Consider the following 17,839-nt stretch of genomic DNA (forward strand, 5'->3'; position numbering starts at 1 on the left):
AAATCTAAAATAGACAAGTAAAGTTTTACAATGTATGCTTTTAAAAATTTTATTTGTTGTTATAGAGAAAAAAAGAAAGAAAGAGATGAAAGGAGAAGCAGGGAGGGGGAGATGGAAAAAAAGAGAGGATTAAATGTGACGTTTTATATAACATAAAGCTTTACAAAGATCAAAATTTTTTTCAGGAACAAGAAAATCATAATCCATAATTACATCTTATAAATTTATAAATGTTAAAAATTTTTTTCTAAAGGAAAAAAAAAATAACAACATACAATTTCGGATTTTGTATTATCAATGTGACTCAGTCTTGTATATGTACAAGCACAGTCACAAAATTAAGTTCATACAAACCCGAAATTCTTTGATTTAATAGCGAGAAGTAGTTTGTGTCGCAAAACATGACGGGAGCTGTACAGTGGAACGTATAGTCGGGAAATACATGTATTTGCAGTTGGTAGATGCGCGTCATCCGCCGGCCGAATTGTCACGGTCGGCATCGGTTGAAAACCATCTTCGCTTGCTGGTAGCGCAGGAGAGCCAGTCCAGAAATATACCTATATGGACGTTAAGCGTTAATTCGACAGAATTGACTCAACAACTTAAACGTTTCCGAGCATAAAGCTAAGTGATTTACACAGAACTCTTACCAAATCTTGCCTTTCCACGTGTGACATTTTCTCAACGATAGACCATAACCAGCGCTTAAATTTGACCAATCTCTCTGTCGATTCACCAGATTCATCGTTAAATGACGTATATGATATTAAAACTGATACGTTGATATCACCAACTCCATTTAGAAGAAGTCTCAAGTCTTCCGAAGTTAAACCATCGAGCGCTCCTTCTGGGAGGACATCGAAAACTCCTTCGCGCATAGAATGCAAAGCTTTTTCTTGCACTTTGATCATACGAATTTCTGCATATTTACGTACATAATCATATACGTTACTCGCAGTCACTTCCACATCACGACCGTTAGGTACAAGTTCAATTGAACCACCTCCTTCTTCAGCTCCTTCTTCAGGACATAAATCAATACTGAAATGCGAAATATGCCTGATAAATTTAAATTTAAAATTATGGTGAATATAAAGTAAGAAAAAAACGTCAAAATCTCTAAATATTTTGAAAATGAAGCATTTGGAAAAGAAATTTTTATAAAAGTTTCATGTAGGAAATAAATATAATATTTATAACAAATTTTTTTACAAAGAGAAGGTATGCGTTTCATTATGTAATATCATCATATTTTTTTTAAATGGAACTATAATATTTTTTATCTTCTATTCTTATTAGTTATTTTATGTACAAAAATATTAAAATATAAGCTTTGAAATATGAGATAAAAGATTTGAGATATTTTAAATCTTATTTTGATACATTTAGATACAAAATATCTCGTAAAATATTTATTTTCTTATATGATTTTATATAGAATAATGTAATATAATTAATGCTATCTTTAATATTTTCATAATTAAGAAAAAAATTTGATTTAGTGACGATTAAGTTAGTGATCCACGACATATGAAAAATCATTATATAGCAATATTTGTTTTCTAGAGTTTGTTTTATTGCTTCCAAGATCTCATTATCAGTTATTTTTGTTTTTTAAAAAACTTATAAACTCTATATAAATTTTTTTATATGTTGATTCGTAATACATAATTATATATGTTGTTTAATGTGATTATACATTTTATATATGAAAATTAATCTAATTCTATAACAAATCAAATTTTATAGATATATTAAATAAAATTGAAAATAAATATTTTACAAGATTTTCCATATTTTTTTACATTAAAATAATGTAACATATCTCATAAACTATTGATTTTTTGAAAACTTTATCTTAATATTCTTATGTAAGAATGTAGAATATTGAAAAAAATCAATTTTTGTAAGAAAATTTAGCTATAAACAATTTCTATAAAGAAGAAAACCGATATGGTTTATAGATTTTAAAAGTGATTCCATTTAAACAGTAAGTATAACAATCAAGATGATAATTCCCATCTAACGTATTACTACGTAACTTTAGTTGGATAAATTTATATTTTTTCACGATTTAATGTATAACACACTTATAAACATTTTTTTAAGATATGAAGAAAAAAAGACAAAACAAATGAGAAGTTGTACCTGAATGTAAGATCCAACGCAGAGAATAAACTGTTACTATCTTTCGTTTCAGCATCGATAACCAATTGTCGCAAGCTCTCGTAAATAACGGAATCAAAAAATGCAAGGTCGTGAAAACGTATAGGCCTTCCTAGTATATATTTGATTACATGGCGGTTCAAAAATAGCGGACAAAGCTCGTTTTGTAAAAGACATAGTCCTATGAGTCTGAGAATAATATAAGCAAATTTAGAGTTTAATTTTTATAAGTATTACAAACGAGAAATACCAATAGTATCGTGATAGAATGAGTTAGTTCAAACTCACCTGCCTACATTTCTGAATGCATTTAACCGTTCGTAGCTACCTCTACCTTGTCTCGGTGTATAAAAACCGCGTTTACCAGGAGAATAGAAAAGTGGAGCGTTGTCCTCTGTATCGTCTAAAATGCTGTTTTCCATTTTTTTCTTGCTTACTGCGCAGCGTTCGGTTAAGCTAAATACATCGAGATCTAACATTTCGCTGGTCAAATCTTGAGTATGACTGTGAATCAATTCAAACGCTTCGTCTACTTTCTGTCGAAGAGCGTCTTCCGAAGCCAGTAACATCAGTAACTGAGCTGGTGACAATTCTAGCAACATGCCAGTTATTTTCTCAGCCAACGCTGGTCGTAAAGCATGTACCTACAATAAACAAATAATCATTATTACACACAGAAAAGACATACAAAAATTGAAAATAAATTTTTAATTTTACTCTTCATAAAATACGAATAAAATGAAATATTTTTGACATGTATAACATATCAAACCTTAGGATACAATCTGTCGCCAAGTTGCTGTTGATGCAAAGACAAATGGTCGTTAGGCGAATGGTTAATTGGCAAGGGATGAGTACTAGATGAACTTCCAGGTGCTGAACTATTATTCCCTTCAATCGTATTTGAGGGATGAAAAGAGCGAGCATCGAAGGATAAAGGACGACGCGTCTCACGACATTTTCCAGAAGAACGTGTATTCTAAAAAGAAAAAAATATACAATGAGAAATCAGTAGCTAATTTCAAATTGATTTATATAATATACCTGTCGTCTAAGATCACGGTCACGATCTCTACTTTTCAGTTTTTGTAGAACATTGTATTGCGTATATTTTGATCCCACTTGTGCTGCTTCAAGATTCGGGAGTTTCTCATTTGCTAGCAATGCCTAATAATAATAATAATGATAAATAATGATGATGATGATGATAATAATAGTAATAATAGCAATAAAAACAGTAATGACACAGTAGTATTAAAATAGCATAAATGTTTTACAAATAAGTCAACTTGCTTATTTTATATTTTGATTTTTACATACTTCAGCAATTGCAGTATAAAAGCTTCGAGTAACACCAGCTCCTTCACCAGGTTCATCTTTGAAAAAAACTTTAACCCGATTCACTGCCAAGGGTGGAGTGTTTGAAGCTCTTCTATTATATATATTATACTGTGTATTTAATTCCTTCATCGTCTGTACTAGTAACTGTGTTCTATCTCGTTCCACCTATCGATGGATTGCATGAATTAATAACATGTATCTAAAGTTTATTATACATTTATTATCTTCATGGATGTTTAATATATAACATAATTCATCATATTAAATAATCATATTATACATGTGTTCATATATTATATATGAACACATGTATAATATGATATATATACCTATGTTATATATTACCTTTATGGTGATATCTTTTTGTTGGGAATTTCTAAGTTTTTCCATGTCTCGGCGAAATTTAGCTTCCTTCACAGGAAATCCTCCTAACTCGGACACTACTGATCCAGCTTCTAAACCTACATCTTCCATAAAAACCCGTCCAAACAGGTCCAATGATAATCGCCATCGTCCTAATAAAATGTTATGAGAGATATTCGTTCCAATCGATGATACTGCTCTGGCAGATTCTACTGGACTTGTTTCAACAGTTTCATGAGCGGATATCTCGTGGCTTGTGACGGCTGGGTCAACTTCCTCGGATACATTTTGGCTTTCAACAGTTGGAATGACTAATATTTCAGGCGCACCAGTCTTATTCGTGTTTGATTCCTTCAGAAAAATTGCGAAACAATATTGAATATAAATCTACATTTACTCACTATACTCAAAATATTGTGACGCTTACCGAAACTGTTCCAGCTCTAACTATAACGCTCCTATTATTTTTGCATATATCTTTGCCTTTAGTACTCGAGGCATCACTTTGATTATTTGTAGATACTATAATCGGTGCTCTATCGATGATTTGTTCCGTTACAAGAGAAGAGTATCCTTCGTTAACATTAGACGGCTTTAATTTTTCCTGAAAATTTACAAAGTATACAAATTAACATAAATTTATTACTTGTGCACTGTTGTACTATTAATGAGATATTGCTTATGAACAATTCTTAATAAAAATATATTTTGATATAATAGAAAAAAATATTACCATATATTTGATAGAATTTAGATCAGTTGAAACGGAATTTCTTCTCGATTCTAGATTAGAATTAGAAAGTGGTCCTTGTACAACTTGACTGAACGTTGGAGTCGTCAAGTTTTTTTGACCATCCATACCTCGCGTAGAGAGACCTAATCTTGTTGGTAAACCTTCCAAAGGGTTTTGACTAGATCCACTTGTAATAGAATAAGTTGGTTGTCTTGGTATACCAAATAGATCTTCGCGTCTTGAGTGCGGCTGCAATAAATGTGGTTGATCAGCTAATGGTAACGCTTCACTCATTACGGTGTCGAATGGATCTAGAGGCGGGCAACCAAGGCACAAAGTAGAATCTGATCTTTGTAGGAAAGGATGTTTTCTTCCTTTCGGTATCGAATTGCCATTATTTCCAGATCCACATATGGGTATCTGAAGTAAATCCGGATAATCTACGGAATCAGTTTCCATAGCAGTTGGTGCTGGCGAATTATATTCCTCGCTTTCGTCATTATCATTCTCATCCTATGAGTAAAATTTTTATGTCAAGAATTGAAACTAACATAATGTTGACTCTTTTTCATTTTTAACGCTCTTAATATGCAAAAAAGGATCTTCCAATCATTTTAATTGTATGATCTTACACATACGCACATACATGCACGCGTGCGTACGCAAATACTGTCTCTACTCAATAAAAAATTTTGATAAATATCTTTCTAGGAGGTTCCGTTTTTCTAGATATTTACCGAAATTTTTATATCAAAGCTAAAACTCTACTTCGAAATATAAATCGTCAATTTTAATTTCTATTTTGTGATGTTGTGTGATGTCTATAGAAAAGCGTATATATTCAAATAGAATAATTAAATTTTATAAACCTGATCGTTCCAACTGGAATAACTGGATGATTCTTTTTGAGTGTCGCCTCTGGAAGCGAGTGGTTCCGAAAGAGAACGCATGTAATATACAAGTGCATCGAATACATAAGCAACATGTCTTAAAGCAGAAACATCCAAAACTGGCAAACTATCCCTATGCTCGCTATTGTGGGCGCGCATTAAAGATAGACAGTATGACAAGAATTCACGTCTCGCCGAGTGTGCATCGCTACCTGAAACACATTGATAATTCTTTTTGTAGTAATCAAAAAAGTTTTGACCGATTCATTGTGCTTATTAAAAAAAAAAAAAACCACATAGATATGTCTGCACTTTAAAATAATATGTTATGGTACGAATTACATATTATTTTAGAACACACTAAAAACATCGCGATGTCCAAATGTAAAAATATAATAATAGAAAATAAGAATTTTTATGATATAATAGAATTATAAACCTTCACGCTCTCTACTGCTCCTTGGAGGCTCGCCAACGCCTGCAAAACCAACGGTGAGCCGCGTTGAAGCTTGAGGAGCGGAGATATTCGAGCTCGTAGTAATACCACTACGAGGATTCCGACTTGTATTTCCTTGTAGAGTCAGCGAAAGAGCGGCTGTATTTAATAGACCACTAAAATTACCGCCTGAAAGAGACGGAGCATTATTGAGTGGATGTTCAGGATGAGTCGGATCCGCGCTACGCGTCAGAGATACTCCAAATCTCAATTGTGCTTCTGTAGCGTCCATTACGGTGAGCAACCAATCCCAAGTGGGCTTCAAATGCGCTTCTAAATACGACTGTGACAGAAATAATTCTCTTTGTAAAAGGGCAATCGTATGTATAACAAAATTTGCATTGAAAGTTTGTATACCTGCAAATTTAGAGCATCTTGAAAAGTGATCTCCATCAAACGTGGTAAGGCAGGTGCTAAATTCTTATAATCTTGCACCATGACCAATAAATCAGCAATCTGTCGAATGACGATTCCGAATGCTCGTGCCAAGCAACTAGCAGTAGTTCCCATAGTTATAGGTTCCTGAGCAGTTGCGACGGCCGACGTGGCAGTAGTACGTCTCAAAGATGCGGGATCGATAAACACCAGATTACTTCCACCCGTTACTCGTAATCCCGCCGTACGCGTATTCGATTCACGATTACGTATTGCCCATTGCATATATACGGGCGCGAGATTATTACGATGCAAATGGCCAGAGGACCCACTAAAATCAATGTGTAAACAATATTACATTTCTGAATATCTTGCATCTAAGAAATGAAAAGCAGCTCATCTTTATTGTATTAGTGATATAATGAGTGGAAAAAAAAAATAACACTTAATGACATGATTGAAAAAATAGGGAAATAATTTACCTTCTGCGCTCCAATTGTTCATCGCCGATTTGGAATTCTTCGTTATCTTGTTCATCCGTTTCCCCTGCTTCGCTTTCATCGTCTTCTTGTTGGCTTGATTCTCCAGATTCGTCTTCAGGAAATAATAATATTGATCCCATTCCACCGTCAGATCCTGCAGTCGCACCCGTCTGCACACTACGTTGCGCTGATGCTGCATCTTGATTACTATGATTATCATCCGAATCGGATTCAGTTTCAGCTTCTGCCAAAAGATCCAATTCTGTATCAGATTCACCATCTCCCGTTTGCTCTTCACCTACTCCACCGGCATTCGAGTCAACTTCGCCGAGTGGTTGTCCGGTGGCAGTTCCAGAAACTCCCGATTCTTCGTGTTCACTAATATCGCCATCCATATCCATAGGTACTTCTAGATAAGCGATTAGAAATTTTTATGTAGTAGAAAATAGTGCTATATATATTGTGTAAATTAGTTTATTTAAAAAATTCAAACTGTAACACATTTCTCTGTACCTTCTCCACCTTCTGTTTCATCTACAGCAGAGACGTCCCCTCTTGATAATGTTATATTATTATTTCCTTGTTGCGTTTGCAGTGCTGCATCCAATGTCTGCGAACTTACGCCACTGTGAGGTATTAGAGGCTCTATAGAAAATAATTCTTCCGAGCCGTTGATTACTTCAATGGCAGAACTCGTTAGTGTGAATGGCGCAGTTGGACGTGCTACGCCTAATCTGACTGGTGCTATCAATGAATCTGCCGTTTCGCATAATTCTTCTACAGCTAATTTGATTAATGCTTGGAAAACTTTTCGACATTTCATTAAAGGCTGTGAGGCTTGGCTTGTGCTAAAAATAAAAAAAATTAAGATTTTATTTTCTTAATATACCTCCATACTAATATAAATCAATTCGAATATTTTAATTTTTATTTTAAAAAAGCTTGGGAATTATATATATATAATTTAGACTTTGAAATAATATAAACAAGATATATTGCATAAAGTATTATAACATATTTTTTTCAAAGTTTTTAAAGATATAATAATTGTACTAATAATTGTATTAATAATTGTACTAAAAGATATAATAATTGTAACAATAATTATACTAAAAAAATAAAAATAAAAAATAGTCTCTTTTGCTCTTTTTTGAAGAGCAGTAATACAACTTATCATTTAAAAGGTCTCAAGATTTATAAAAAAAATGCCAAAAGAATTTCTCATTACTTTCAATAGTTTTGAAGAAAATATCTCATAATATTTTGTGATATATATCGTCCTTGCATATACGCATATAGATATATCGAACATGTGCGCATGCATAAATATACCCAAACCTTTTACCTTCGCCTTTTAGTTGTGTTTGGTGCCATTTCTATAGTGAAAATAACGAATATGCGTGCCACAGATCTCACGAATCGGCGCGCTACATTATTCGCTTCTTCTTGTCGTCCAGGTACAGACTCATCTTGCAACTCCCTGATCAAAGTGGTGAGCAATGTATCGAGCATCTGTTAAAATCACAAAATTTGTTAGCATTTAATTTATATAAACAAAAAGGAAAAATTATATATTTGCATTATTTGATTATATATTCGGTTATATCACTTACTTCGGCACTACATTTAACAAGTAAGGAATGTGTAAATTTGTCTAATAATGCAGTGCCACTTTGTCGACACAACTGCCCTTGATCACCAAATAATTGATCAGTACCGTTCTCAGAAACGCCTGACATAATCATACATTGAACGGCTGGCCAATCATTCAATAATCTTTCGAGCGCTTTCCGACTAAATCGAGGAGGTTCTAAATCATGATCTGGCATGTCTGAATCTGCACTCAAACCTGTGACACAAATTATACTTTCAATTTCATGATTATGTCAGCCATATATAAGTAGAATAATCTAAAGGTATATCATTGTTGCATAATAGGGATTTAGATAAAGAAAAATATTTGTATAAAATTTTAGATTTTCATCATTAAGATATAAAAAGATTATAGAGAATATACCATCTGATGAAGGTGCTTTACGACTAGCCGAAGTTGATCGTTGTCTAGGTGCTGATCTAAATTGACGTTGTTCAACTAATTGCCTTCCAACCGTTTGCACCAAAAATAACAAGATGCTTTCACCTCTGAAAAAGATATGTATAAAATAGATGTTATTCAAACAGAATTATGCATTTTCCAAATGCGCGCGCGCGCGTGTGTGTGTATGGAAGTGTGTAGCATATTTGTAAAATTTACCGTGAATTAATTTTTGTAGCGAGGTCGGTACTGTTTACAAGACGACATAGCAAGTCGTATCTCGTCCCTTGATGTCCGGCAATGAGAGCACGACATTTACATTTTTCCCAACAGTCACAGTACGCTGTAGGCGAAGTTCTTTTAAGCTTACAATCATGGCCTCTGTGACAAACACGAGCGCATTCAGTGCAGCAGCATAAAGACCCCGTTAAACCGCATGTTCTGCATTCGAAAATATCCTTAAAAAAATTTAATTTGATAAAGATTTCTGCATATAATATCTTTATGGAAATGTCTTAGTGGAAATATATAAATATTCGTTACTTGATTAATATGCTCTGCTCCAGTCCATGTAAAACTACATGTATCATTGCAACAAGTAACAAACAGTGGAGATAAATCTGGGCTGGCATCAATTGGTAATATCATGGCTGAAGTATCTTTTGCATCTTTGCCTACTCTTTGAATAGTATCCAATAAAATAAGAGCTGCATGATACGCACGTACCGATACAGCAAGCATGAGTGGAGTTTGCCCTTGAGCATCCCTTTTTATACAAAAAGGATATAAAATATTAATATGAAAGAAGATAGTTAAATAATGTTAAAGAATTTTAATATATTAATAAATATATTCGTTCTTTAAAACAAATCTTCTTTTTTTAGAATTGTATTCAAGTTTTAATCATACTTTGCTGTTAATAATTCTTTTAAGTGTGGCGCCAAGATGTTATTTTCACACATATATTTTAATATAAGTAATGCATTATGTCGCCTTTCAACGGAATCTATAATATATGTATTATTAGAAGCAGGTCCAACAGCTGAAATAATAAAAAAGAAATCAAACATATTCATTTTACATGTATATAATAGCAAAATCAAATTTGCAACATGATGCAATTTGGTAACATGAGAATGCAAACAGACGTTACTTACCAGACTTATTCATCATAGATATACTAGCAGCACCTATACTCAATAAACTGTCCTCTTCTCCTGATGTATTATCAAATGCTTCCGGAGGCCAACTTAATGTCGGAATTGGCTCTTCAATAGGTGCGGAGGTACCATCTACCGTATTTGATACTAATTCACGTTCAATAACTTTGATAAAACAAATTAAATATAAAATGTTAATGAAACATAATATATTAAGATGAAATATATATATCTTTGAAATAAAACTGCCAAAGTATATTATCAAATATATAGGATATAAAACGTACTAGGACAGTGAAATACCTAAAAAATTAAGCGTTTTAGGAAAAAGCATTATTCAGATAAAAGTTGTAGAATTTCAAAAGATCTATATTTACTGATGTTATAAGTTTGAGCTTATGTGATGTCTACACCCTATATATACTACCAAATATATTACCTTGTTCAGTTTCCTTATTAGATGTTGGCGAACACATGTTAACACAAGCATGAAGTATATTTCGATTGCCATCGCATCGTTCCTTTAATATCATTTGAATTTGTGAATTAGCGCTTGAATATGTTAAATTGTTTTCTGTATGACAAAAAAATATGTTATATATTGCATATATATCTTTATGAAATCAATTATGCACAATATAGAAAATAAAATAATAATTATATATTTATATGCAAACTTACTTAGATCTTGTTCCAAATTACAAAATATTTGCTTTACACTCTCATAATCACATCGCAATATACGCGGCATAAGTAAAAGATTGTCAAATGCTAATGCGATAACAGCGACTTGATTTTTTAGATTGATCGAATTAGAGCTAGAAATGGGAATAGTTGCCGCGCCAATGCAATTTACCGGAACCAGATCCAACCAGTTTGGATCGCGTATGGCATCAGCACAATCTTTTGCGATTGGATAAATGGTATTATTACCATCGCGTAAAATCATGGAACATTCAATATTCTAAAATATCAAAGAAAAAAATCAAGTTTTTTCAGACTTACATTCATCTAATTTCTAAAATTATTATCAATATAACATACTTCTCCTGCACTTGTAAGATTAATATTTTGTGGTTGCAATCCCAAAAATGATGAAATATCAGATGGAATATAACAATCTTGAACATATCTTCCTGTACTTAGATTATATACAACATAACTTAATTTATTTCCACTTTTCAATATGGCATGAATACCTGTAAATATATTTAAATATATTTAAATTTTTTTTATTGATTAATAATAACAATATATTTTCCATTGAATTTTATTTAATAATATAGACAATCAAAAAAATCGCGGCGTGTGCATGTGTATAATTGGGCAAGATCGTAACTCCCCCATGAATTTAAATTAATAAATTCATTAAATTCATAAAAAAATAGGTGTCTGAGATCTTGCTCTTGTGTGTGTGTGTGTGTGTGTGTGTGTGTGTGTATATGCCATAATTTTTTCGATTCTATAACATGATCTAGCTTTTACACACGCGCACGCACGCGCGCGTCCTATACACATATTCGTTTAATTTATTTATATTTTTGAAATAACAACTTATATCGAAATGTAAAATATTGTTTTTTGAAAATACCTTGTCCGTCAGTAGATATAGTTAATAAACTATCATTTGAACTCTCCACTATGTTGACTCTTCTAGGCGTTCTCTGAAAGCAATCCGGAGCTCGTGGATTTAACGATGATTTAATTACCTATAAATATGCAAATCATATCTTAACATTTAATCATATATTACTTATATATAATACTTACAAAGTCATTACCTGTAATTCATCTTTACGTAAAAGTCTACAGTCCGCTAATAATTTCATTGGTTCTTCTGCTGTAAAATCTTTGAAATCGGATGTACTAAAATCCTTCTCTTTAATTTCTTTTTCTTTTTCTTTGGAAAAAAATTTGACTGCGACATAGCAACCATCAACTTTTATAACTTTCCCTATTGAAAAAAATTATTAACACAACGTTTTACATAATTTAATTTTTTTCTATTCTTTTTTTTCTCACTCTAAAGTATAATTTTTAAATACAAATAATTATTATACCAATAGGTACAGTCTTGACATCCTCAATAAAAACAACATCTTTTAATTGCCAATCTTCTTCATCCTTTCTGTCGGATTCACCTTCATTTCGGGGTGCCATACGTTTTGCACGTTCTAAAATATATTAAATTATATATTTAATTATTCTTCTTTTTATAAATTATTTTTAAATTATTTTTAAATAACGATACCTCTGTATCAAAGATATGTCAATAATAAATTCTTTATATTCAGTGGTATATATCTTACTATGACTTGTTGTAATGCTGCCAGTATCACTACAAGTACTCGAAGCTGGAGATGGCGGAGGCGGCATATCAAGTCTATCAGCTGTTTCTTTGTGATTCGGTTTATTCACAACTCCTGTAGTTCCATTTCCATTAGATTCGCGTTTATCAGTATTGGTATTAGATACATGTGTACCAGCAGGTAATATCTTAAATCTGCAAGTAGCATCAACGTTCCACGCTGCAGATAGCAATTGCCCCACTTTTGGTATACCATTAGCAATCGTAAATCCTTAAAAATAAATTATATATGTTCAAAATTGTATAAATTATTTTTAAACTATAAATAATAATGATCAATTTATAAGATGCATAGGCGTTTTACCAATAGCTCCTGGTTGGTAAACCGGACTATTTTTCATGCATACATGTGTTCCATAACTAATGTCACTTGATAATACAGTAGATGGCCTATGTTTGCGTGATTTAGCTTTATATTTCTCCCATAATTTCTTTCGCTGTGCAAAGGGTAAAACACCCCTAAAAAATATACATATTAAAAATTTTAATGTATATACAAGTTTATCAATTGCAAAAGAAAATTTTTATAAATAAATATAGATTATAAAGAATATAGATTATACCACCAATATAATGTTCCACTTTCAAGTCTTGCAACAGTATATAAAGCACATGTATGAAGTGATATAATTTTATCCAATGTGAATTCAGTAAACGCTTGTGCTGGATGCTCAAGACGGGAAGCTACATGTCCTAAAAGCTCATCAAGCCAAGTTGCTACTTTTCCACTTTCTGTACTAACGGAACATCGAATTGCTGTAGCAGATATATTGACTATCTTTTCTGATATTAATGCCAAAGAAATGGTTTTTGGATGGTGCACATTTGGATTCTATAGAAAAAAATTATATATTACAAAAATATATGTAATAAATATATATGTAATGGTAATGTCACATTTATATAAGTACTTCTGCATTTTTATATGGTTCCGATTCTGTCCATTTCCATTGATATAATTGTCCCGATATAGAAATAGCAATTAATTCACTGTAAAGCGATGCGATTTGTACAAAACGAGGCACTGGATCGTTACTGCGATCGTGCCACCATTCTAATTCTTCGGATATCCATAGTGGACTCTGAGAAGCCAATTCCTTTTTTTTATTATCTAAAATTGAAGCAAATTAAAAATTACAATTCTATAATGCAATAAAACCCATTTAACTTTTATGTATAAATTACCTGAATCTTTTTCCCATGAATCTTTAAGAGCGGTCTCCAACCAACGACGTGGTCCATAATATTGACGATCTCGCCATCTGCTAAAACTGTCACGATCTCGATCTCTTTCATGAGATGAACGCTCATTTTCTCTATCATTACCTAAACGGCGCGAAGAACTTCCGCGACTAAAAATATTTTTTTCTTTTAAGGAGGATATATAATTTTCATTTTTAATTATATATTTATTATAATATGTACGAATGATCATATAACTTGTAAAGAATGTACAATTTCACAAGCTTTTAATATTCATTAAACTCAATAAAAAATGCTTAAAATAGATCTATAAATTATTTTAGGGTAAGTTTCTATTTTGTGAATTTATCAATTATCTGTCTAATTATAGTTCATCATATATTGGATATCTTTATGCTATTAATTTGTTTTCTAAAAATGTCTAATTTATATTCAACTTTTCCAATCGTTGTTATAAATTAAAATATAAATATAAATATTTTACAAAAAGTTTGAAGAATTTATATTTTAGATTATTATTATTTATAGTATATAGTATATATTATTTGAGACTGATCAATGAATTAAGTAATTATTTTTGATCTAAAATCTTCCTTATATACATACATATATAAAATTCAAATATATATATATACATACATATAAAATTTAAATTTATATATATATATATATATATATTTCAAATACTTAAATCTCAACAGGAAGATATTTTTCTTTAAGATCGAAAAAGATAATTACTTAATTTTACATTATATCTCTCTCTAATAAATAACTTAAATTATTGAAACCAAAAATATTTGTTTCACTAATTCTTCAAATAAATTAATTTTTAGATTAATTACTCAAGTATCTTTTATATAATTTAGCAAATATTACAAGTTTGCTATGTTTCAAATTATCTTTTTAAAAAACTCTAAAAACTATTTGCTTTTTTTTTCTAATAAAATATATAAAAAAATTAATTACTGCCTTATTCCAGTGTATCCAAATACATCTTCGGAGAACATAGAGTCAGCATCAATTATAACTGAATGTTCATTACTAAAGCCACCATCTAATAATGATATAAGATCTTCTGGGACATAACTATCTGCTGCATCCTCTGCATCGTCGCCTTCTTCATCTTCTCGTGACAAAAGATTGTTTACTGCTAAGTTTACATCTAGATTTGTACGCTACAATATCACAATTATTTTACAAAATTGTATACTTTTTTGTTAAGTACATATTCATATTCATCTTCTTATCAATAATATTAATATTGATTAATCAATAATATTAATATTGATACCTGTAATTCTCTGATAATAAGGTTACGACTTTTTCCCTGCAATACAACTTGTGCCTGAGATATAAGATCTTCTGGTACAAATGGTGCTGGCACAGAAGCAATAGGACGAGAACTACTACCGCTTCCTCCTCCCATAATAACTCCAGGTGGCCCTATACGGCCACCACTGCTGCTTCCTCCACCACTATTACCTCCACGTATCGCAGAACTATTTCGCATAATCCGGGCGCGTGACCGTGACATTCCTGTTCTACTACCACTTCCGCTACTCCCATTTCCATTCGGTGCAGAATTAGAGTTTCCAACATGATTTTTATTTGTACTATAAAACAAATAATTTTATTATTAAATTGTTTCATATGTTTTTTTTTTACTTTTTTTTCTTTCTCTACTCACTTTCTGTTAGGTTCATTTTTACTCAAATCCAATCTATCTGGTAATACTGTAAATGCAACTCTAGCTATTCTATTGTCCTCTGTAAGAAGAGCGATATGTGTTGGTCCAACTACGATGCGCTTTATTATTGTTTTGAGAGAATTAAAAGCTGGCGGTGTTATATATCCATATCTATTTATTTTATCTGCTACTTCCTTCAATCTAAAATAGAACAAAAGTATACATATACATACATACATATATATATATGTGTGTGTGTGTGTGTGTGTGTGTATATATATATATATCATATATATATATATATATATATATATATATATATATATATACACGTATATGTATTTTTTAATATAAAATTATCTTTTTAAAACTAACTAACTATATAACGACTTGTGACTCACATAAAAGTAAACTTTTTTTAAATATTATTCTCATTATTATAAAACTATCCTTTTATGTTATAAATCCTGTTATAGATTTAGTTATAGATTTTTAATAAATATAAATTTGATGTCATATGTATATATGTATATATTAGAACAACATAATTACTTGCTATCATATAGTAAATTTGATAAACCCATATTAGATATATTAGATTGCAGACTGAACAACATTATATATAAAATTATTCAAATGTAAAAGTATACAACATTTAAAACGATTACGTAAAAGTCAATAATTTGTTTTATTATTTAGCAGAAGCAGAATATAGTATTACTTAGCACAATATGCATTAATGATTTCATCATCAAAGAAATATAATATTATGGCACTGAATTTAGATATCTCATATTTAACAGTCTTTAATGTACAATACGATGTAATGCAAGCAATCGAATTCTCTCTAATATTTTTATAGGTTGCCATTAAAATATGGCGAGGGTATAGTCAAGGAAGACGTAACGCTTGTCGAATGAACGTATAAAAGAACGTACGAAATAAAAGGAAAAATACAAACAGTTGCACATCCAATTTATCATATATTCTAATATTCATGTAATGTATATAGTTCGCTTTGAAATAAGAAAAGAATAGCATTCTTTCTCTTGACATACGTAGAAACTAAAGTTCATTAATACGAAACCGAGAGGATGAAATTTCTTACCTATCATTAAGTTGGTCGTCGGTTCCCGGTAAAGGATGTACAACGAAGTGGATTGAAGTCATACTGCTTTCAATTCATATGTATTTAACGTCGGATCGTTCCCTCAGCGTACATAAAATTTTACTGAACCACAGTATATTTCAGCCATGTTTTTGATGAAACATCCACTTATATATTCAGATGCAAACATGGCGTACAGTTTTCCGTGTTCATAAATATATCACATTTAACATAGAATGTGTTCCAAAACACACTCCAAAGCCACATTTAAGGGCATAATCACAATATCATAAACACAGAGCTGGGTTCAGAAACACTGGAGAAACACTAGTTTCCATCGATGTCTTAAGGGTGCCATCACATGCGGCGTACTTGCGTAATCTGCGTATTCTAGCATTTTACTAAAACACGTTATACCATTCTGAAAGCGTCTTCTTTCACATAAAGCGTATTTCGCGGAATTTCGAGAAATGCGCAATTAATACAACCGTAATTAATGCAATTGCTGATTAGGGTTTCTGTTGTACTCTCTAATAGAAATGCTAAACTAATTTGTGATTGGTCTTTGTAACCTGCGTATCTGGAAAAGTACGCTTCATGGGGAACCGAGACTTTATGTACGGCACCCTAATTTGCTCCTAATAGACGTAGAATCAGATTTGAGTCGATGGAAATGCGACAAATTGTGCTCATTTCAATCCCGCTTCGATCCACAAATCTTTATTCTGATGGAAATAGCATATTAAATTTGATCCATATCAAAGTAGAATCGAATTGAAGACTTCGATGGAAATTAGACCATGTGACCAGTATTCATAGAACTCAAGTTTAAGTTAAACCTGAGACACAATGAAAAGGTACAGAAAACAGGAAACAGAGAATAGCAACAGGCAACAGATTTCGACCAGTCAGAAGCTGTGAAGAATATCAGAGATATTTCTGTTGACTGTTTTTTATTGTGCATCCAGCTTTAGTTTCATTAGGATTAAAAAATATGATAGACATAATCACTAAAGGCTCTCCCACACTGAACGCGACGAGCGATGAGCGCTATCCAATGAAAGCTTTGCTTTTTCAAATGTCCATCCGTGACTGATAGTATTAAATTGACCAATAATTTATTTTAATAATTTCATATATTAAAAAATATTAAAAGCACGGTTGTTAGTGTTGTCAATACTCAAAATAAATAATTAATTACTGACAATTTATATATCTGAAGAATGCAATATATTTTAATAGTTTTATATAAAAACAAAAATTTTCATATTGCAGCCACATCTTATATTTACACACACAAACACACACACACACACACACAAAATACTGTATTATCTATAATTAATATTAATATAACTATGAAATTTTTTCACATCATCGCAAATGCGCAATGCCAAATATATTTACTTCGTTACGCGTAAACTTAGCGAGA

The 17,839-nt window shown here is 31.5% G+C and overlaps 1 protein-coding gene across 1 annotated transcript; it reads right to left on the minus strand.

The window, feature by feature from the left end:
• Nucleotides 1-33: 33 nt before the first annotated feature.
• Nucleotides 34-16,617, minus strand: hyd (E3 ubiquitin-protein ligase hyd). Its single transcript, XM_089077958.1, has 37 exons — nt 16,408-16,617; nt 15,300-15,500; nt 14,904-15,225; nt 14,579-14,787; nt 13,595-13,761; nt 13,321-13,520; nt 12,973-13,241; nt 12,714-12,868; nt 12,351-12,620; nt 12,102-12,215; nt 11,823-11,995; nt 11,633-11,750; nt 11,086-11,240; nt 10,723-11,005; nt 10,481-10,615; nt 10,039-10,206; nt 9,791-9,923; nt 9,425-9,647; nt 9,101-9,339; nt 8,864-8,988; nt 8,460-8,695; nt 8,192-8,358; nt 7,360-7,694; nt 6,847-7,255; nt 6,347-6,695; nt 5,933-6,272; nt 5,473-5,705; nt 4,604-5,116; nt 4,298-4,474; nt 3,853-4,221; nt 3,487-3,672; nt 3,211-3,333; nt 2,939-3,145; nt 2,455-2,810; nt 2,149-2,355; nt 651-1,041; nt 34-557 (listed from the first exon to the last, which is right to left on the minus strand). The coding sequence occupies exons 1-37, from the start codon at nt 16,467-16,469 to the stop codon at nt 345-347; spliced, it is 8,532 nt and encodes a 2,843-aa protein (XP_088934084.1). The 5' UTR covers nt 16,470-16,617; the 3' UTR covers nt 34-344.
• Nucleotides 16,618-17,839: the final 1,222 nt, after the last annotated feature.

Source organism: Pogonomyrmex barbatus, unplaced genomic scaffold (assembly GCF_055798465.1).
Source record: "Pogonomyrmex barbatus isolate J1 unplaced genomic scaffold, ASM5579846v1 scaffold21, whole genome shotgun sequence".
Classification (NCBI taxonomy): Eukaryota; Metazoa; Arthropoda; class Insecta; order Hymenoptera; family Formicidae; genus Pogonomyrmex; species Pogonomyrmex barbatus.